The sequence below is a fragment of the Phocoena sinus genome, chromosome 1 (genome assembly GCF_008692025.1).
Source record: "Phocoena sinus isolate mPhoSin1 chromosome 1, mPhoSin1.pri, whole genome shotgun sequence".
NCBI lineage: Eukaryota > Metazoa > Chordata > Mammalia > Artiodactyla > Phocoenidae > Phocoena > Phocoena sinus.
In genome coordinates this window covers 12,537,827-12,558,147 of record NC_045763.1, presented here as the reverse complement: position 1 = coordinate 12,558,147, position 20,321 = coordinate 12,537,827, and the positions used below count along the sequence as shown (strand labels likewise).

Here is a 20,321-nt window from a genome sequence, read left to right as displayed (position 1 = left end):
TGCACAAAGCTGAGCTGAAGTTTTAAATGCCTGAGAGGCCTGGCGGAGTGTGCCATGCCCCTACCAGGGAGCCTGTCCGCCCACCCACTGCAGGGAAGAGAAGGAGCGCTGAGGGCCAGGCCTTGTCAGACAGAAGCCTGGGAGGAAGAAGGAAGCTCCTGCTCTGGGGCCCTGGGACCTGGGCTGCTGCCCGCTCATCGGCAAGGCCGGGAGGGCCCAGGACTGCCCTGGGGATCACTCATTCTCAGCACATGTTCCCTGAACGTGGACTGACCCCTGAGGCACTGGGCACAGATAAAGCAAAAAGAGGCCTGCCCCTGGAGGAGTTCACAACCTCATCACACACCAGGGAGTGTCACCTTGGCTGGACAAAGACTACATACAAATCCTGAGCTTCTGAGGCCAAAAGACAGTCCAGTTATGTCATACCAAAAGATGAGAAGAAGGTGAAGTCAGTAGAACAACACAGCCAGCAGGGGGCAGGACAGTTGAGAAGAAGCCGGAGAACTAGGAAATTGTTCTTTTTTTTTTTTTTTTTGCGGTAGGCGGGGCTCTCACTGTTGTGGAGCACAGGCTCCGAACGCGCAGGCTCAGCGGCCATGGCTCACGGACCCAGCCGCTCCACGGCATGTGGGATCTTCCCAGACCGGGGCACGAACCCGCGTCCCCTGCATTGGCAGGCAGACTCTCAACCACTACACCACCAGGGAAGCCCCGGAAATTGTTCTTGTCCTGGCCTCACCCTGCTAAACTGAGGCAGAGGGCAGATGAGGACCGAGCCGTTCTGGGAGATCCCAGCTCGGGGGGGCCCAGGCCTGGCCTCTGGCAGGCAGTAATGCAGAATATGCAGACCTACAGGCCTCAGACTGGGAAGACAGACTCCCTGTGCTCCAGGAAGGGTGAGAGAAGCTGTGGGGAGTCTGGCATGTCCAGAGGAGCCGGTGTTCAGGGCTGAGGACAATGCAGAGTGACCAGAGGTCATCCCCTCAGATGTAGCAGGGACAGAAGCTCATGACCAGGATCCACAGTGGGAGGAGAGAACACCTCTAGCAGAGGCCAGCATGGACGAGGCCATGGCAGAGGTACAGAGGAGAGTTTTCTCTGGAGCAGGAGGCCCACAAAGGCCCAGGAGGGATGACGTCTGCAGGCTGTGTGCCCCACCCGCACTCCACCATGCCTCCCCGCCACCCCACTGAACACGAGCCCCAGGGCCAGAGGAGGGGGGGGATGAAAAGGAACAGCCTTGTGAAGACTGTTTAAGCTGTATGGGGAATCACTGAACTTAAGTTTGCCAGGAAATTGCTGGATTAAAATGTCTGCATAGCAGAAACAGATTAAATTGAGTCCGAGGAAACAAAGCTCTATTTCTTAAATGTCTGAGTCAGTGGAGGTAAAAACTTGTACTCGCTCCAAATAGAAGGAGAGGAGTCAGATGAAGTGCCTGGGATCCACAAGAACCAAGGATGAGAGGGATTCTGGCAAGTGCTGGAGGAAGGAAAGAAAAGGGTCTTCCAGTAGAGGGAGCAGCCTGTGCGAAGGCACAGAGACCCGGGTGTGACTGGCCCCTCCAGAGCCTCGAGGTCAGTGTGACTGGAGTGGACAGAACTGGAGAATGAATTGGAGATGGGGGACGAGAGGCAGAGCCCAGGAATGGGTGCCCGAACCCAGACAGTGGCAACGACGAGAGATTAGAAACATAAAGGGAGAAGAATCAGCCTCTGGTGGCCAGCTGGATCTGGAGGTGGAGAAGGAGGTGTCTGGCCAGTGTGGATTCCTGCATTAAGCAGATATATGGTACCCACTGTAAGGGGCACTTCCAGGCCCTGCCCCTGCCCTGTGGAACTTACATGTCAGTGGAGGGGCAGGAGAAGGGACAGACAAATGTGTAAACAACTAAGCAAGATTATTCCAGATGAATACTATGAAGAAAATAAAAATGGGATGTGACAGAATGTGATGGGCTTGGGCTCATCAGAGTGTCCTTTCTGAGGTGACATTTCAGCTGAGACGTGAATGTAAGAAACAGTAGCCATGCGAAGATGGGGGGAAGAGCATTCCATGCAGAGAGAACAACAGGAAGAAAGGCCCTGAGGTTGGTGTGAACTTGACAAGTTCAAGGAGGAGAAGCAAGGCCAGTGTGGCTGGAGTGTCGAGTAGGGGCAGAGTGCACAGGTGGGCCTTGTAGGCCATGGTGAGGGAGGGGTGTGGACAGCAGGTGCAGTGGGAGGCTGTTAGAGGGTTTTAAGCAGGGGATTGACCCGAGGCTGTCCAGGTCAAGGACACCAGCCTTGCCACCAAGCACAAACCTGTCACATCCCAGCCTAAAAAGAACTCCCTGGGGATGATTTGGCAGCTCCAGCCCCAAATCCTGTATTTAAAGGTAATCTGGGGCTTCCCTGGTGGCGCAGTGGTTGAGAGTCCGCCTGCCGATGCAGGGGACGCGGGTTCGTGCCCCGGTCCGGGAAGATCCCACGTGCCGCGGAGCGGCTGGGCCCGTGAGCCACGGCCACTGAGCCTGCGCGTCCGGAGCCTGTGCTCCGCAATGGGAGAGGCCACAGCAGTGAGAGGCCCACATACCGCAAAAAGAATATAAAATAAAGGTAATCTGGACATTTTCAATCTGCCGACTAGAATCCTCTCTACCCTACTGCCCTGCTTACCAGTCTGTGTCAGAATGTGGAATACACAAGGGCAAGGCTTGCATCTCTTTCACTGTTGTCTTCCCAGTGTCTGGCCTGGCACCCAGAGTGCTCATAAATATTTGACAAATACATGTCCTCACCCACTCGTGCCTGACATGTTTGCCCTGCTTCCTAACTGGTCCTTCAAGCCATTCTTCATGTTGTAGCCATAGCCAGGCAATCGGTCAACACATTTTTATTAATTTTTTACTATATTCCAGACATATTCTAAGCAATAGGGATTATTATGGGCTGAATTATGTCTCCCCCACCCTGGAAAAAGTTCATATGTTGAAGTTCTAAGCGCCAGTGCCTCAGAATGTGATATTTAGAAATAAGTTCTTTTTTTTTTTTTGGCCGCACGGCCTGCAGGATCTTAGTCCCCCAACCAGGGATCAAACCTGCACCCCCTGCAGTAAAAGGGCAGAGTCTTAACCACTGGGCTGCCAGGGAAGCCCTGGAGATAAGGTCTTTACGGAGGTGATTTAAAGTAAAGTGAGATCATTAAGGGTGGGCCCTAAACCAGTAGGACTGGTGTCATTATAAGAAGAGGAAATTGGACAGGGACTTAACACGGAGGGAAGGCAACGTGAAGACCCTGGGAGAAGATGGTCACCAACAAGCCAGAGAGAGGGGCCTGGAATGGATCCTTCCCTCTCAGCCCTCCAACGCAGGGGTCCCCAACCCCAAGGCCACGGACTGGTAGCGGTCCATGGCCTGTTAGGAACCGGGCCACACAGCAGGAGGTGAGTGGCGGGCGGGCGAGCGAAGCTTCATCTGTACTTACAGCCGCTCCCCATCGCTCGCATTTCCGCCTGAGCTCCACCTGCTGTCAGCATTATGGTGAGTGGTATAATTATTCCATTATATATTACAACATAATAATAATAGAAATAAAGTGCACGATAAACCTAATGCGCTTGAATCATCCCGAAGCCATCCCCTCCTCCCACCGTCCGTGGAAAAATTGTCTTCCAAAAAACAGGTCCCTGGTGCCAGAATGGTTGGGGACCACCGCGCCAAGGAACTGACCCTGCCAGCACCTTGATCACAGATATTTAACCTCCAGCACTGAGAAAATACATTTCTGTTGTTTAAGCCACTCAGTCTGTGGTACTTTGTTACTGCAGCTCTAGGAAATTAATACAGGCATATAACAGAACAAAAAGACAAGGCCCCTATCCTAGCTTATGTCCTAGGTGAGGGAGACAGACAATACGTTTTAAAATTTCAGGATCAAGAAAGGACGATGTGAAAGTGAGCCAGGGGTGTGCGGGCATATCCTTGAGTGTAGAGGAGGAAGGCTTCTGTGCAGGAGACCTGAGCCAGGGAGCAGTCATCCGTGTGAGGCACTGGGGTGGTGCAGGGGGCTCCCGGGGTGGGGTGCAACGCAGAGGCCCCAAGTGGGAACAGGAAAAGGCCAGAGTCGCTGGAGTGCAGTAGGCCAGGGGAAGAGGGTGGCAGTTGAAATGAAAGTGAGAGGTAGTCAGGGGCCAGTCATGGAAGGCCTGGAAGGCATGGAGTCTGGATTTTACTCTGAGCGCAGTGAAAACTACTGGAAGACTGTAATCATGGGTGTGATAGTAGTGGATTTATGTTGCAAAAAGATCACTCTGGTGCCTGTGTGGCGTACCCGAGGGCAAGCAGGGAAGCCCTGAAGGAAGCAGCTATAGCATCCGAGCAAGAGATGGAAACATGAAGCTGATGGTGTCCCTTCTCCACTTACACTCCCTGGGCGTCCCACCCACCCCCAGCCCTGCCCTCCAGGTTCTCAGGTTTCTGTGTGTGTCTGCCCGCCTGAGCCACCTGCGTCCCTGCCTTGAAGATCTTCCTTTGGAGGCCTCGTGGAGCCTTGTCCAGGAGGTGCTGCATCTGGGGAGAAGACCAAACCATGAAAAAACGAGTGGATTAGTCTGAAGGTTCTACACTAGAAGGGCCTTTATTTAGATAGATGGCCCACCCGTTTCACTTGAGACCCAAAGAGGAGATCCTTATGGGGACACACAATTTAGTGGTCAAAGAGGCACAGGAGAGAGGAACTCACTGGGCCATGTTCACAGCATCCTTCTGACACACAATTCCAACTACCCCACTCCCAGGGTGCAACCCCCGACTGGCTTCCTGTCCCGAGCAGTGATGACCATGTTCAGTGAGGCCTTTGGGCCTTGTTTCAAACTGAACTGTGTCACCCCCACCACATGTTAAAGCCTTAGCCCCCAATGCGACTTATTTGGAGGTGGGGCCTTTAAGGAGGTAATTAAGGTTAAATGAGGTCATAAGTGTGAGGCCTTAACCCAATATTACTGGTGTCCTTATGAAAAGAGGAGGAGACACCAAGGGTGCGTGTGAACAGAGAAAAGGCCTTGTGAGGCCACAGCTGCCTGCAAACCAGGAAGAAAGTCTTCACCAGGAACCAACCCTGCTGGCACCTTGGTTTTGGACTTCCAGCTGCCAGAACTGTGAGAAGACACTTTCTGTTGTTTATAGCACCCCGTCTGTGGTGCCCAAGCCGACTGATGCAGAGCCCAGCTTCTGAGCTGCCCAGTGCTCTTGTTAGATGCTCAGGCTCACAGACCCATCCGACCCCCTGAAGCAGAATCCCTGGGGGTCGGGGCTCGAGAATCCATGTTTTGAACAGGCTACTGACGCTCACTGAAGTGTCTTCTCCGGGAGCTCCTGAGGGCAGTGAAGACTGATCCCCCCAACCCTCCGGCCACTCGCTCCTCTGACCGCCAGCCTCCCTCTCTGTGCCCAAGAGGACTTCACATCTTATCTGGCCTCCAGGTTAACTAGTAAGCTCACTCTGTCGAGTTGCCCCCTTTCCTCACACTCTCCCTGAGCCCTCCACAAGCCAAGCCCGGGCAGGGCTGGGTGTGAAGTCTGGAAACCCAGAGATAAATCAGATCTGAGGCCTGTGACTGAGGCACTCAGGGTCCACGGTGTGAACTCCACACAGCTGTGATTAACCCCACCTCTGGCAGATGTGCTAGGAACTGCAGGAAGGGGAACTGAGTGACCTGGGAGTACAGGCAATGGTTTCAAGCTGCAGAATCCTGTAGGAATGGTTATTAATTTGTTGTATTTCTGCCTAGCTGCAGTGCAAGCAAGTTGCGGGCAAGTGCCCTGTCCCCTCTACCCCCTTGGGGCCTCATAATGGACCTCAATGATTTGTGGGTTCATGGCCCTCTGGCTGCTTTCAGCTTTACTAGGAATGGCCCTCCTAGTGGCTGGGGTCAAAGTTTTAAAAACACAAGACCCAATCTGGCAGAACAGAGACATCCTTCAGAGTCCAGGAACCCTAGGTTCTGAGCCTAGTTTTCCCACTGACCACGTGTATGGCGTGACTTCAGACAATCCCGTTGTCTCTGAGTTTCCTCATCTGTAAAAGAAAAGAAGGATAATAATATTTACTCCACAAGTTTGTTTATAGAAGTAAACAAGCTAACCTCTGTAAAGCCCCCACTGTCTGGCTCTTAGTTGGCCTTCAATAAAAGTTAACTTATAGAGGACTTCCCTGGTGGCAGAGTGCTTAAGAATCCGCCTGCCAATGCAGGGGACATGGGTTCGAGCCCTGGTCCGGGAAGATCCCACCTGCCGCAGAGCAACTAAGACCGTGCGCCACAACCACGGAGCCTGCGCTCTAGAGCCCACGAGCCACAACTACTGAGCGCGCGTGCCTAGAGCCTGTGCTCCGCAACAAGAGAAGCCACCGCAATGAGAAGCCTGTGCACTGCAACAAAGAGTAGCCCCCGCTCACCGCAACTAGAGAAACCCTGCGTGCAGCAACGCAGCCAAAAAAAAAAGTGTAATAGACAACCTGTCAGTAATGACCCACTTTGCGTCCTGTCCAACTAATGGGCATTTACTGAGCACCCATCTTCTGGGTAACAGGCCTGATGCCCAGTGTTGGAAATCTTCAGGGTAACAGGCCTGGTGCCCAGTGTTGGAACAGTGGAGAAGGGCTCATGGCCTCAGTTCTGAAACATCAGCTCCAGGAGGGCAGGGACTTCTTGTTGCCATTGTATTCCCAGCAGCTGGAAGAGGCCAGGCATACAATAGGCACTCAGTTATTATTTGTTGAATGAGTGACATCAATCAATCAATAAATGAGTGATGGAGAGCCTCTGACTCATTTTTAAGACCTTGAGCAAGTCCGTTGACATCTCTCAGCAGCCTTTTCCCCATCTGTGAAGCCAGTGGTGTTTAATTCATATCGAGTTCCTGCCGAGCAGGAGTAAATAACAACAATAATAAGTAAACTTATTGAGCACTGCTACGGACCAGGCAGTGTTGTAAAGAACCCTAGGAGGTAGTAGTATTTTACCTCCACTTCATGGGAGAGGAAACAGGAGCAAAGAGGCAGGGAAGGCTCCTGGAGAAGGGGGATTTGATCAAGTTTTGGAGGAAAGACTGGGGCTGGGACTGAGCAAAGTGAAGAGGATCCACGGCCCAGAGGGCAAGTCCCTGTCCAGGGTGTCTCTGAGCCGGGTTGGCTGCACACATAGGACCTACGTGGAACCCGGCAGCCTAACCCCGCCCCCCGCGTCTCCATGACAACAGCCTCCGCACATGCGCCTCAAGCACCGGCGCCTGGGCTGGCGGTTTGAGCCGAAGCCGGACGCAAGCAGGGCGGAAGCTGGCTCGGCGGGCTGGGCGGCGGGAGCGCTGGGCGGGCTTTTAAAGGGGCGGTCTCCACCCGGGCCCGTTCGCCCGCGGGGACTGCTGATGGTGACGGCTGGGTGGGCTTGGGAGTCAGGATCCAGGAGGCAGAGGAGAAGCAGGTCTGTGTGACTCCCCCACCCCCCGGAGGTGACAAGGGAGCTAGGGACTGTGTAAATGCCCTCTGGGGCAATAATGGGATGGCTGTCCCCCAGGGAGCAATACGGAGGAGAAAGGACTATGGTTTTGCACCTTCTGGGTGATAAGAGGGGGACGGGGGTGTGTAACACCTCAGGATGTTGAAAGGGAGCTTGGATTCCAAAAATGTTAGTCGTAATAATGAAAAGGGTGGGGCTCCATAGTTGCTCCATCCTCCAAGGAGGGAGCTGGGGCTCCAGGGGAGAGTCTGAGGGCAGGTTAAGAGGCCTCACAGGTACAGCTTAGAACAGTTACCCTCTCCCATCCCCTACTCTCAGCATTCTGCCATCTCCCCTCCCCGTCAGGTTGCCCAGCCATGGCCAGACTACCTGCCCCAGGCTCAGTGATTGTCCCAGACTGGCACGAGAGCGCTGAGGGCAAGGAGTACCTGGCCTGTATCCTGCGCAAGAACCGCCGGCGGGTGTTTGGTAAGTGCCCCCCTCCCCCAGCCTGTCACCTGCCACTCCCTGGGGAGAACAGTGTCCCCTGTGGTGGGGGGCGTGGAGCAGAGAAGCAGGGCAGTGAGGGCCTTCTCCACTGCACTCCTCAACCTTGGGGACCCCAGAAGCCCTATCCTGGGGTCCCCACCCCCAAACCTCCTTAGCGTTAATTCTGTCATCAGAGCCATGGAAACAGCCAAAACCCTGCCAGGAACCACTGTCACCAGAGAGGCTGTTGATTGAGGCCTCAGCTGGTGGCAGGCCCTCTGCTGGGCACTTTATACAATGGACTCCAATTTAACCTTCTCAACAGCACGTTGCAGACTTGTCCAAGATCCCCTAGTGAGTAGAGACAAGCCTCTTCCATATCCTGCTGTCTCCAGGATAAGACACTCATGTTCCCCAGGATGAAGCTAACTCACCCAGGCAAGGTCAGCTGACAGGCCAGCAGAGGGGCCTGGCATCGGCTGCAGGAGTCCAGCTCTGCCCGGGAGAGACAAAACATCAGAAGGCTTAAGACCAGAGAGTGACAGGCAGCCCACAATTTAGGACTTTCAGGTCCTACACCTATAGACGGATCATAGTTTAGACTTTATATTTTGCAAGCTTTAAATCAAAAACATTCAGGGCGGTCCAGTGGTTAGGACTTGGCGCTTTCACTTCTGTGGGCCTGGGTTCAGTCCCTGGTCAGGGAACTAAGATCCCACACGCTGCAAGGTGGGATCAAAAAAAAAAAGAATAAATAAACAAACATCCATAAATATCTCACTGTATTGGTTCTAAGGAGTTTATATTAATTAAGAATACTTCTGCTGGTATTTCTTCACTGAGGAGAGAATTAGGAAAAACCTTTCTTTTACCTGTGGGAAATCTAGGATATGTGATAGTATTAATAAAAACCATCTCAGGGAATTCCCTGGTTGTCCAGTGGTTAGGACTCAGTGCTTTCACTGCCGGGTCCTGGGTTCGATCCCTGGTTGGGGAACTAAGATCCCGCAAGCCGTGTGGTGCGGCAAAAAATAAAATAAAATAATAAAAATCATCTCATGCATCAAACTTTTTTGAAAAATGGTGTTATTTGGAGTAGGCACTGGCCCAGTTCACAGAGCACAGGTGTTCCCAGCAGAGCTTCTCCTCCGGGGATGCTGCTTGTATCCCAGGCCTCTGTCATGAGCACTGTATAGGGAATGGTTGGTTGGCACTGAAGAAGCCCTGAGAGATGAGGTTGTACACCCAAGGTATGACGGGCAAGTGCACATTGACTCCCTGACCCCACCTGGATCCCTCCTTGCCCCAGGGCTGCTCGAGCGACCAGTGCTTTCCCCGCCTGTGGCCATTGACACCGCCCGCTACAAGATCTTTGTGTCTGGGAAGAGTGGTGTGGGCAAGACAGCGCTGGTGGCCAAGCTGGCTGGCCTGGAGGTGCCTGTGGTGCACCACGAGACCACTGGTGAGTCCCTCCTCAGGAGGCCTTCCTTGGGGTGGAGAAAAGACTGGCCCTGGACCACATAAGCTGGGATTTGTAACCAGCCTTACCATTTACTCTGCAACCTTGGAAAGTCACTTCACCTCTCTGAGCCTACATTCGCTCCTTTGTCCAAAAGGGATAATAGTACCAACCCCTTGGGGTTGTGGTGGGGTTGGTACTAGCGATAGTGGTGGTAACATGCCTAGCACTGAGCTGACACAGGGTAGGTGCTCAGAAAACACCGATCTTCCTTTCTTGTTTCCTTCCACCGGATGCTGATTGACCGTCATGTTGCAATATCTGAGAGTATTCCGGGACCTTTGGCTTCCCCAGTGCACAAGAGGAAACTACTTGGTCATGGCTAGGGCTAGGGCTGCCTCTCCCTGGTAGACTGGAGGCTCCTCCGGGGCAGGGCAGTTTCCCCAGTCGGACTGAGAATTCTCCCACGTCAGGGACTATGCCTTCCCCATCAGACTGAGGACCCATTAAGGTAGGGACGTATCTCCTCTTCCTGTTCCTTCTGGGCCCCCTACTCCTCTCCACCTCCGCCTCCCCCATGCTGAGTGACCGACCCCCGCCTCCCCAGGCATCCAGACCACCGTGGTATTTTGGCCGGCCAAGCTGCAGGCCAGCGACCGTGTTGTCATGTTCCGCTTTGAGTTCTGGGACTGCGGGGAGTCTGCGCTCAGAAAGTTTGATCACATGCTGCCGGTGAGCAGGAAGGTGGGCCTGGGTGGGTCCAGGAGGGGCTGGTTGCCCGAGGTGGGCTTCTGAGTACAGGCATCTGAGCCTGGCCTGCCTGGTCTGCAGGAGCCGGAAGTGGGCGTGAATGGACTGAGGATGCTGCCCGGGCTGGGAGACCTCTGCCCTGGGACCAGCCACTCCCTGCTCTGGGCCGCAGTTTCCCAGTCTGTGAAAGGAGGTGCTGAGACTTCTCAGGGCCCTGCAGCCGATAGGTTCTGGTTACAAGCCTCGCCTGAGCCGCTAATCAGCCTCTCTATCCCCAGGCTTGCCAGGAGAAAACAGATGCTTTCCTCTTCCTCTTCTCCTTCACCGACCGTGCCTCCTTTGAAGACCTCCCTGGACAGCTGGCCCGAGTAGCGGGCGAGGCCCCTGGTGTGGTCAGGATGGTCATCGGCTCCAAGTATCCTTTGGGCGGCCCCTAGGACTGTCAGAGGCCACACTTGGCAAGGCACGGAGCAAGGGTGTCAGGCAGCCTGCCTCTGCCCAGCTATGGGGTCCAGCCCCATGGGCTTTATCTTAAAGGCTGCAACAGGGCCTCCCCCAGACTCTGGGTGTTGGGGGCAAGGGAGGAGGGAGAAGGCTGGGTTTGATGGAGTGGTAAGCAGAGGTGCCCGGACAGGCTCCTTGACTGTCCTCCAGATTTGACCAGTATATGCACACGGATGTGCCTGAGCGTGACCTCACAGCCTTCCGGCAGGCCTGGGAGCTGCCCCTCCTGCGGGTGAAGAGTGTGCCAGGGCGACGGCTGGCAGATGGACGCACGCTGGATGGGCGGGCTGGGCTGGCCGACATTGCCCATGTGCTCAACGGCCTGGCAGAGCAGTTGTGGCACCAGGACCAGGTGGCAGCTGGCCTGCTCCCCAACCCCCCAGAGGAACCCCCCAGCTGAGGGGTGGTGGCATGATGAGTGGGCACTCCCCAACCTCAGGTGACCCAGAGCAGGACCCAGGGCCCAAGGCTGGGACAGGAATATTGATCTCATCCCGAGGACTGGCCAGAGGGTCCTAGTCAGGGAGAATGGTGGCCCGAGAAGGCTCCCGGCCCCAGAGCACTTTCCTTGTGGAATTCTTGGCAGTGAAGTGGGGCACAAGGCTCGGTAGGGCAGCCATCTGAGGGCATCTGGCTGTCCACTGGCCTCCTCCCTCTGCCCTAGGAGTCTGGGTTTCTGGAAACGGAGGAACTGTATGTGCAAGGCCTGAGGGCTCAAGCATCTTCCCAGCCTCCCCCTGCCCTTCCCCCTTCTGCAGCAACCATGGAGTGTGACTGGGGAGAGGGGGTGCCTCAGCTGGGCCCTGGACCTCAAGTGACTTCAGTCAGAGCCTGTACATGTTAGTTGAAGTAACACCATCTGCTGTACCAGGTAAACCCTGAACTCTCAGTGGCTTAACTTAATAGAAGTTTTTTTCTTTCTACGTCTCACCTCAGGTGGAGGTGAAGGTGGGTGTGGAGGCTCTGCTCTATACACTGATTCAGAGGCCCAGGCTCTGACATCTTCAATGAGATTCTTCCCAGTTTGTCCTGGGGCATCAACATCTAGTCAGCAGATGGGATGAGTGCAGGTGGAAGGTCCCCCAGCAGGTTTCTATGGACCTGGCCTAGGACAGTGTGCCTCATTTCTGCCCACATTCCATTGGCCAGCACCTAGTCACATGGTCACACAGAGCAGCGGGGAAAGTTGGGAAATGTAGTCCACCTGTGTGTCCAGGAGGCAAGCACCTCACTCTGGAATTCCTTTTTTTGACCATGAAGCTATGCTTAGGACAGGTGCCCTGCCAGCCTGGGGGAACCAGAAAGTATCACTGGGCAGGGACTGGGCCAGGTGGGGGGTCAGGGCGTGAGCTGGCAGGAGGCCAGCAAGGACAGGAGCAGGAAGGTGAGTAACCTTGTGTCCTTGCCCCATCAGCCAGACACTAGTGAATGCGGGCTAGAGTTGTAGGCATCTGCCCGCAGATGCCTACAAAGCCGGCCTTTATACTTTCTTTCCCTCCCCGGTGACACCCTCTCCAGTCCCACAGATGGACCCCTGGGCAGAAAGCCGGCCTGAGTCTGACCCAGCTGGAAGGGCCCTAGATGCCCAGGTCAGCCAGCCGACCCTCAGAGTCCCCTCTCGAGAAAGCAACTCTGAACACTCCACACTCACACGCATGATCATGTGCCCACACACAGCAGTACTCGCCCTAAAATGCTGCCCCCCTTCTCCCTCCTGGCACACACAGGAGGCTCCTGCATGCTCTCCCTGGCTTACGCTCCTACGCTTACTGATGGCCTGCATGGCACTGCTTGTCAGTCTGTCCACCCTGTGCACTGCCTGTAGGTTTGTCAACCTTTCCGGGGCCTAAAACATGGATTTTAGCACCTTCTTACCCCCAACTCAGGTTCAGAGCTGAGACCTGAGCTTAGCCCATGTCCCAGAGGAGGAATGTTGCTGGGCAGGACCCAGGCCTCACAGCCTGCACAGCCCACTGGCCGACTCCTGCTCCCGCGCCGCGGTGTCCCACTATTGCCTTCAGCTCTGCTTTGGCCCATTTCCCTCTGGTCTTAGCTCCAGTAGACCTCACCCACCAGGCAGAGCAAGGCAGGACCCAGCAAAGGTGGCCTCTGGGCTGGAATGTGGCCTTCCAGCTATGGATACCCGTGTGTGTTGTGGGCACCAGCTACCCCACATCCCAGCCAGTTATCTCAGGCCTTAAAGCTTCAGCATCCTTCTTGGGCACCAGCTCAGCCAAGAGCCAGAGGCTGCTCTGGAGAAGTAACCTAGATCCTCCCCACAGCAGAGCAGGGCACTGGTTGGCACTGGTTAGCACTGCTCCAGTCAGAGAATCGACCCCTCACACACTTTCATCCCAAACCAAGAGGTAAACAATTCCCTTCTCCCTGAGTAACAACAAAGTGGGGACCACAACGGTGCTAAGACTTGGAGCCGGCCACCTGCCGTCCCAGCGCTGCCTTCTCAGCCCCTCAGAGCCCAGGCCCAGTGCCACTTTAGTATTTCGTAGGCTACCCCCTTAGAGGCCTCCACCGAAGTGCAAGTGCAGAGAACTGGAAGCAGGGGGAGGAGGGAGCTGCAGAGCCATAATTCTCCTAATAGCTGGTGGCTGTCCCCGCAAAGTGGACTCTGGGCAGGGTCGTGGAGAGCGAATGAGAAGAGAATGTGGGCGCGCACACACACACACACACACACACACACACACACACGGACTCAGGCCGGCTTTGTGGGCCTGGCACCTGAGCAGTCCACAGGGCTCTGCACTGGGGGGCCCACACCTGGTTTAACGCTCTGCTGTTGCCATCTTGAAATCCTTAATAATTTTTCAATAGTTTTCCACTGGACACCACCAATCACGTGGTAGGTCCTGCACAGGAGAGGGTCCAGACTCCAGATAAAGTTCCTCTCTCAGGACCTTGGAGACAGAGGCCATTCTGTGGCCTGTCCGGAGGCCACCAGAAGTCGGGGAGTTGCCTTCTGCCCATTTTGGTGCCAGAAATTCCACCGTTAGGTTAAGCCTTACAACAGCTCAAAGGCAAATACCCTGCTGCTCCCTTTGTGGGCCCTGAGGCTACCTGGAGGGAAGGGGTGGTGACTGTGCCCCCAGGCTGCTTCAGGGGTGAGCCCTGACTTAGAGGAGATCCTTGGGAAGAGGGTAGCCATGTTTGCTCCTCCGGGCCCTGGAGCCCACAGACTTCAGGGCTCTAGAGAGAAGCTGGAGGGAGGAGGGACTGGCTTCTCCAGGGGTGGGGGTGTGTATGTGCTGCAGCCCAGCCCTGGTGCTGTTTGTCAGGACATCCCAGACCCCTCTTCTTCCCTCCCCAAGCCCCTTTCCTACAGAGGGGGAGTGCTATGGACCGAATGGTTGTGTCCCTCCAAGATGCATACACTGAAAACCTAGTCCAAAGTGTGATGGTGTTAGGGGCCTTTGGGAGCGGATTCGGTCATGAGGACAGAGCCCTCATTAATGGGATTAGTGCTCTAATAAGAGAGACCCCACAGAGCTCCCTAGCCCCTTCCACCATCTGAGGACACAGAGAAAAAGTGCTGGCTGTGAACAAGGAAGAGGGCGCTCTCCAGAACTGGGCTGTGATGATGATCTTGGACTCCCAGCCTCCAGAGCCATGCGAAATAAATTTCTGTTGTTCATGAGCTACCCGGTTTGTGGTATTTTGTTATAGCCGTCCAATGGACTAAGATAGGGAGGCTGAGGCCAGAGAGGGTCAGGCATTTCTCCAAGGTTGCAGAGCCATGGAGCAGCCCTGATGCCCTTAGCCTTCCGTACCCCTCTCCCCTGGACTGTCCCTTCCCCTCATCCCCCAATGGTGTCTTCTGGGTGCAGCCCCTCACATGATCCCACCTGGTCTTGCTTTTCCAACCAGAAGCCTGGGGCTGCCTGTAGGAAGGGAAATACGGTACTGGTGCCTGGCTCCCTCCTCCCTCTCCCCTTTTTCTCCTTCCCCCATCCTTCCCAGGCCACAGTGAGCTGGTAAGTGAAGCTCCTGCCTGCTGCCAGCCACCAGCCAAGCCCGGCCTTGTGGACAACAAGGAGAACCCCAGGCAAGTTGCCTGCTCCCAGGATGAGGAAGGAGATGCAGGAGCCAGATCTGCAAAGGCTGCTGGGCAGGCCTCCAGAGCCTTGGGTGAGTCTGGAATGGGGGTGGGACTCCCTAGTGCTGCCCTGGATCTCCTTACTCCCAGGGCAGCCTGGTGCCAGCCATGACACCACCCCCGGCCTCTACCCCGTGCCATGAAACAGACTTGGGGGAGCAGTGCCCAGAGGGTGGCATGGGGCTCAGGGCCCAAGACAAGTCAGAGCTGTGTGGAGGCAAATCCCCAGAGGCCCAAGCTGGGAGTAAGGGGGTGGGGGGCCCCTCCCTCCCTGTGACCTCAGACCTAGAGGCTGGGCCAGTGGGGGCGAGGTGAAGTGGGGAGAGTTGGTGTTCAACTCTATTCTAGAAAGAAGGGGTGTTTCCTGGGAGCAAAGGGGACCGACTGAGGCTTGGGACCGTGGTCCAGAAGGGAGGTAAAGAGCTGTGACCTTGGATTGGTCACTGTAATTCCTTTGTGTCATCTGTAAAATGGAGATAACAAGAGCACCCGCTCACTTCTTCTGAGTTGTAACAAGTAAATGCGTGTAAAATATTTAGCACTGGGCCAGGCACTGAATTAAGGGCCCAGCAAATGTTGGCTACTGACTTTGTCGCTGTTGTTACTTATGGTAGTGGTGGTGTTTCTGGGGCTGAGAGCGAGTGGAGAAGAGGGAGAAGGGTCGCAGATCGCGCCGACAGCGCCTCCATTGTTGCGCTTTATATTTAGCCAGCGGTGGGCGGGCGGGTGGGCGGAAGGAGGGGTGGCCCAGCTGGGCTGGTGGAGAAGTTCCTGGCACCTGCACCTGCGCCGGGGTCCTCTCACCCGCACTCCGGTCCTGTTGCGCCCAGGACGGCGATGGTGCCGAGGACAAGGACCGGAGGACGACCGTCTCTGCGCGTCCCGCGGCAGCATTTGTGTCCCAGACTCCGGAAGCAACATTTTCCGCGACTGGAAAACCGAAATCGGTGAGACTGGGGCCAGACAGGCCTCTTACCCCCACTTCACCGCTTCACTCAGGCACCCAGAGTAGCCCACCCACAGTCCCTCTCTTACAGGGAGGAAAGAGAGGTCTTACCTCCGCGAAGAATCCTGTGGCATCTCTAGTCCTTTTCTTGCAATGGGCAGTTCCTCCTTTGAGCTAAGCCCAGTCGCTCTTGCTGTGGCGCGAACTTTCCTTTTTTTTTTTTTTTTTTTTTAATTTATTTATTTGGCTGTGCCGGGTCTTAGTTGTGACACGCGGACCTTCGTTGTCTCCTGCGGGACCTTTAGTTGCGACACGCGGTATCGAACACGCGCCCCCTCATTGGGAGCGCGGAGTCAACCACTGACCGCTAGGGAAGTCCCACGAACTATTTCCTTTAATTTGGGCTTTAGTGGGACTGATAAACCCAGCCCCCAACTCCCCACCCAGGGTGGAAGTGGGGTAGGGTGGGGCAGACCGTTCCTAACTGCCCTTCTGCCCCCGCGATGGGACAGACTTCCTGCTCGTGAAGGAGGAGAAGCTGCGACCCCCGCGGCGGGCGTGGTGACAGCGACTCCTGGAGCGGAGCTGGCGCGGTAAGTTCCAGAGGAACCTGCGCGCAGCCGGGCTGCTCCTGGAGGAGGTGAGCGCGGCGGGGACGGGCTGCGCGGGCTCAGTCCCCGAGGCCGAGCGCGGGCTTCCCTAACGAGCCCTGTGACCTGCGCAAGCGACTTCAGTACATCTGTAAAATGGGCTTTACCGTAGCGTCAGCCCCATAGAGGGGCTGTGATGATTAAACTGGCGAGCGTGCAAAGCGCTCAGCCCATGGCCTGCTCATTGGAGGTGCTCAATAAATGGGAACCAGCGACCACTACTGTATGACTCCGGCCTACTCAGCGTCTGCGTCTGTCTCCACGTTTGTAAAATGAGGGTGCTAGTTCCCCCCCTCGTTTGAATTTCAAACGAGGAAACGCAAATCAAAGCGCTTTTGAAGGTGGCCAAGGGCCCGCGCGCGCAGAACGGGAACTGTCACTCCCAGGCGGGATCATGAGAGGAGGGGCTCCAGGCTCTGGCCCATCCGGAGACCCCGGCCCCCCAAGGAGTAGTGTCTTGCCAAGCGCCGCGCCCTCGCCGTGTACTTCGCCAAGCTGTGCGCCCTGGGAGCTGCTGGCAGAGGAACTGAGCCAGCGTGTGCCGCTGTAGGTGGGAGGGACGAGCCGGGGCGAGGTCAGCCCGGGGGCGGAGTCTTCCCAGGTACCTGTGACCCAGCCCTAGTCCTGCAGGCCCGACGTAACCCGGACTCGGACGGGGGAGGTGGGGGGAGCTACTGCGGCGCCTTCGCCTGCTGCAACCTCTGCAGCAACACGTGCCCAATAAGCCACTGGACTTTCCGCCGCTCCAAGATGGACTTGTCTCGGGTGGGCGGGGCCTCCCGCAGAGGGGAGGGGCGCCAGCCGCAGGCTTAGCCAAATCGAGGCTCCATTGCTCCTCCTTGCTTTGCCAGTGAGGCAACTCCTGCTTAACTCACTTTAGGTCTCAGGCTTGTCCCTTCCGCAGCCTGGGGTTCAGGCCGTGCCCGAGCGGCTCCCCGTCCCTGATTCCCACGCGTTCAATGCCCCTCAGATGCTCACCTGGCTGCAAAACACCCAGCCCAGGCTGAGCTTTGTGGGGAGAAGGGCTCTCTGGATTTAGCAGCTGGCACATTTTTAAAAAATAAATTTATTTTATTTATTTTTGGCTGCGTTGGGTATTCGTTGCTGCACGCGGGCTTTCTCTAGCAGCCGCCAGCGGGGGCTACTCTCCGTCGCGGTGCGCGGGCTTCTCGTTGCGGTGGCTTCTTTTGTTGCGGAGCACGGGCTCTAGGCGCGCGGGCTTCAGTAGTTGTGGCTCGCGGGCTCAGTAGATGTGGCTCGCGGGCTCTAGAGCGCAGGCTCAGTAGTTGTGGCGCACGGGCTTAGTTGCTCCATGGCACGTGGGATCTTCCCCGGCCAGGGATCCAACCCGTGTCCCGTGCATTTGGCAGGTGGATTCTTAACCACTGTGCCACCAGGGAAGTCCAGCTGGCACGTTTTATCCCTGTGTCCCCAGCCTAGAGACTGCCCTCCCATCGTGTTAGGTCTCGCATTCGGCGGAGGGTTCAGCTTCTGACCTCTGCTCTGCTCACAGATTCCTGGGCAGGGCTTCCCATGACTCCTACTTCTCCAGCACCCAGAGGCACCAAGTGGTGAGACAACTGCCTGGGGAGGGTCCAGCTGGGACCTTATGGGGGCGGAGTTGATGCCAGAATTCTTTCTGACAGGTGGCAGAGATCCTGGCCCGAACAATCTATGGGAAAGAGAAACGTGCAGAGATGGTCATGGCCCGTCTGCTGACCGAGGGAGTCTACACTGCAGCCTTCCCACTGCGTGAGGTAGAGATGACACAAACCCAGCTTTCTTCCACTGCAGGGGCATCAGGAGAAAATTCTGGGACTTCCCTGCAGCCCTCCCGCCTTTCCTCTCCCTAGGGCCCCTGTGATCTGCCCGAGTACCAGGTGCCTGGTGCAGACCTCAACCCTCGACAATTGCTCTATTCATACTGGGCCTGCTGGGGGTGCTGGCAAAAGTACCAGCCCCTGCACCGCATACAGGAGGACTTTGGGGACAAGGCAGCTATCTACTTTGCCTGGTTGGTGCATCCGGTGTTGGGGGTGAGGGCTGGGAGCTGGGGTTGAGTACAGAGATGGAGGCTCATGAGCATTCCGTCCCCCCACATTCTGTCACCTACACAGCCTGGTTGCTGCTTTTGTGGGTACCCTGGTCTTTACCTCTGGCCTAGTTACCATGGGCACAAATGTACCAGCGTGATGACTGGGAGTGCTGGGGGGATGAGCTGCATGGGCTGGGTCAGCTGGCTGGTTGAGGATAGACCCTCCCAGGATGGGGTACCCTTTGCTCATAGGGAGGAGATCTGTGTGAGCAGGAGTTCCTTCCTCATGTGCTCACTCTGTGATACTTGTGCCACATGGAATATTTCTGAGATCTGCCCCGTGGCCAAGGTGAGCCAGGGAAGAGAGCAAGGGAATGGGTAGGTGTTTGGGACCCAGCACCTTGGGCCAGCTGCTGGGAAGGCAGTGTGCCCTCTCTCCCTCCTTTGCAGCTGGGCTATCTCTTTGACCATCTGGGAACTGTGTTCTTTAGCATCTTCATGTGCTTCTGGGCCACGACCTTCCTGGAGCACTGGAAGCACAGGAGTACCACCTTGGGCCACCACTGGGACTGCAGTGACTTCCAGGAAGAGGAGGTGACGCCCAGCTCAGCCCTCCAGGCCCAGAACTCTGCTTCCTGCAGTTCTCAGAGGCCATAAGGCATGCTGGAAACAGCTTGGACTCTGGAGTCCAGCACCCCAGGATCCAGATCTGACTCTTCCCTACAATTTTCCTGGGTCACTTTCCCACCCTCCCCTGACATCAGGATGATATAAGGTTTGGTGAAGTTTAATACTAGAGGCATTTAGAGGCTCAAAGAGAAACTCTTCCTGAAACAGGGAAGAAGGAGAGAAGCATTCCACTCACCTACCCATCTAGCCATCCACCTGTCCATCCAAACATCTAATCATTGATCCTGAATCTGTTTGCTTTTCTCTGTCTCCACTGCCACCCTCACTTTCCCCACACCCTAGCCCCAGTCCAAACCACAATTCTCTCTTACCTGAACCCCTGCAGTAGCCTCCCAATATATCTCTCTGCTCTTATGTTTGCCCCCATTCAATCCATTCCCAGCTGCCAGGGCAATCTTTTTTTTTTCTGTACGCGGGCCTCTCACCATTGTTGCCTCTCCCGTTGCGGAGCACAGGCTCCGGACGCTCAGGCTCAGCGGCCATGGCTCACAGGCCCAGCCGCTCCGCGGAATGTGGGATCTTCCTGGACCGGGGCACAAACCCGTGTCCCCTGCATCGGCAGGCGGACTCTCAACAACTGCACCACCAGGGAAGCCCCTGGGGCAATCTTTTGAAGATACGAATCACATCCTGAATTATCCTACTCAAAGCGTTCTAGTGGGTTCTCATATGCACTTGGAAAACTATCTAAGCCCCTCACAGCAGCCCACAACCCTGTGTGATCTGGCTTCTGTCTAGTTCTCCTCCACTGCCTCCACTGGCTCCCTGCTGTTTCTTGAATAGGACAGGGTTATTTCCACCCCAGAGCCTTGGCACTGGCTGTTCTCTGCTAGAATCTTCTTCCAGACTTTATATGGCCTACTTTTTGTCATTCATATCTTGACTTAAATGTCACCCTTTTAAAGAGGACTTTCTTGGGAATTCCCTGATGGCCAGTGGTTAGGACTCTGCACTCTCACTGCCAAGGGCCTGGGTTCAATCCCTGGTCGGGGAACTAAAACCCCACAAGCTGCGAGGGGGTGGCCAAAATAAATAAATAAATAAAAATAAAGAGGCCTTCCTTGATCACCCAGCTTGAAGAGGCTCCCTATCACTGTTTTAATCTCATCACAGCATTTATCACTACATTTTCTTGTTTATTGTTTTTTGTCTGTCCTCTGCCACTAGAATGTGAGCTCCAAAGACCTTGTGTGTGATGTTGCTGTCTCCCTAG

The 20,321-nt window shown here is 55.6% G+C and overlaps 2 protein-coding genes across 5 annotated transcripts in view; both read left to right on the top strand.

Annotated features, from left to right (window-relative positions):
- Positions 1 to 7,323: 7,323 nt before the first annotated feature.
- Positions 7,324 to 14,299, top strand: CPLANE2 (ciliogenesis and planar polarity effector 2). Its single transcript, XM_032636336.1, has 6 exons — positions 7,324 to 7,462; positions 7,844 to 7,966; positions 9,276 to 9,428; positions 10,033 to 10,157; positions 10,454 to 10,590; positions 10,830 to 14,299. Exons 2-6 carry the CDS (start codon positions 7,855 to 7,857, stop codon positions 11,077 to 11,079), a joined length of 777 nt encoding a protein of 258 aa, XP_032492227.1. The 5' UTR covers positions 7,324 to 7,462; positions 7,844 to 7,854; the 3' UTR covers positions 11,080 to 14,299.
- Positions 14,300 to 14,636: 337 nt separating this feature from the next.
- ARHGEF19 (Rho guanine nucleotide exchange factor 19) overlaps positions 14,637 to 20,321 on the top strand; it is a 29,147-nt gene continuing 23,462 nt past the window's right edge. The window contains exons 1-6 of one of the 4 annotated variants that reach the window (XM_032636270.1): positions 14,694 to 14,819; positions 15,618 to 15,734; positions 16,246 to 16,326; positions 17,897 to 17,954; positions 18,030 to 18,140; positions 18,237 to 18,397. In XM_032636270.1, the coding sequence (XP_032492161.1) occupies positions 15,625 to 15,734; positions 16,246 to 16,326; positions 17,897 to 17,954; positions 18,030 to 18,140; positions 18,237 to 18,397 (521 nt within the window). In that variant the 5' untranslated portion in view covers positions 14,694 to 14,819; positions 15,618 to 15,624. Of the gene's footprint in view, positions 14,820 to 15,178; positions 15,203 to 15,617; positions 15,735 to 16,245; positions 16,327 to 17,896; positions 17,955 to 18,029; positions 18,141 to 18,236; positions 18,398 to 20,321 lie in introns of those variants that run through there. The other 3 variants (XM_032636280.1, XM_032636288.1, XM_032636298.1) reach the window with 3 other exon arrangements.

What these genes read in the sequence shown, in the direction of transcription:
- CPLANE2 (XM_032636336.1), top strand. Translation starts at nt 7,855, where the DNA reads ATGGCCAGACTACCTGCCCCAGGCTCAGTGATTGTCCCAGACTGGCAC. An exon ending in GGTGCACCACGAGACCACTG is followed by an intron (nt 9,429 to 10,032) that starts GTGAGTCCCTCC and finishes CCGCCTCCCCAG; the next exon opens with GCATCCAGACCACCGTGGTA. An exon ending in AGTTTGATCACATGCTGCCG is followed by an intron (nt 10,158 to 10,453) that starts GTGAGCAGGAAG and finishes CTCTATCCCCAG; the next exon opens with GCTTGCCAGGAGAAAACAGA.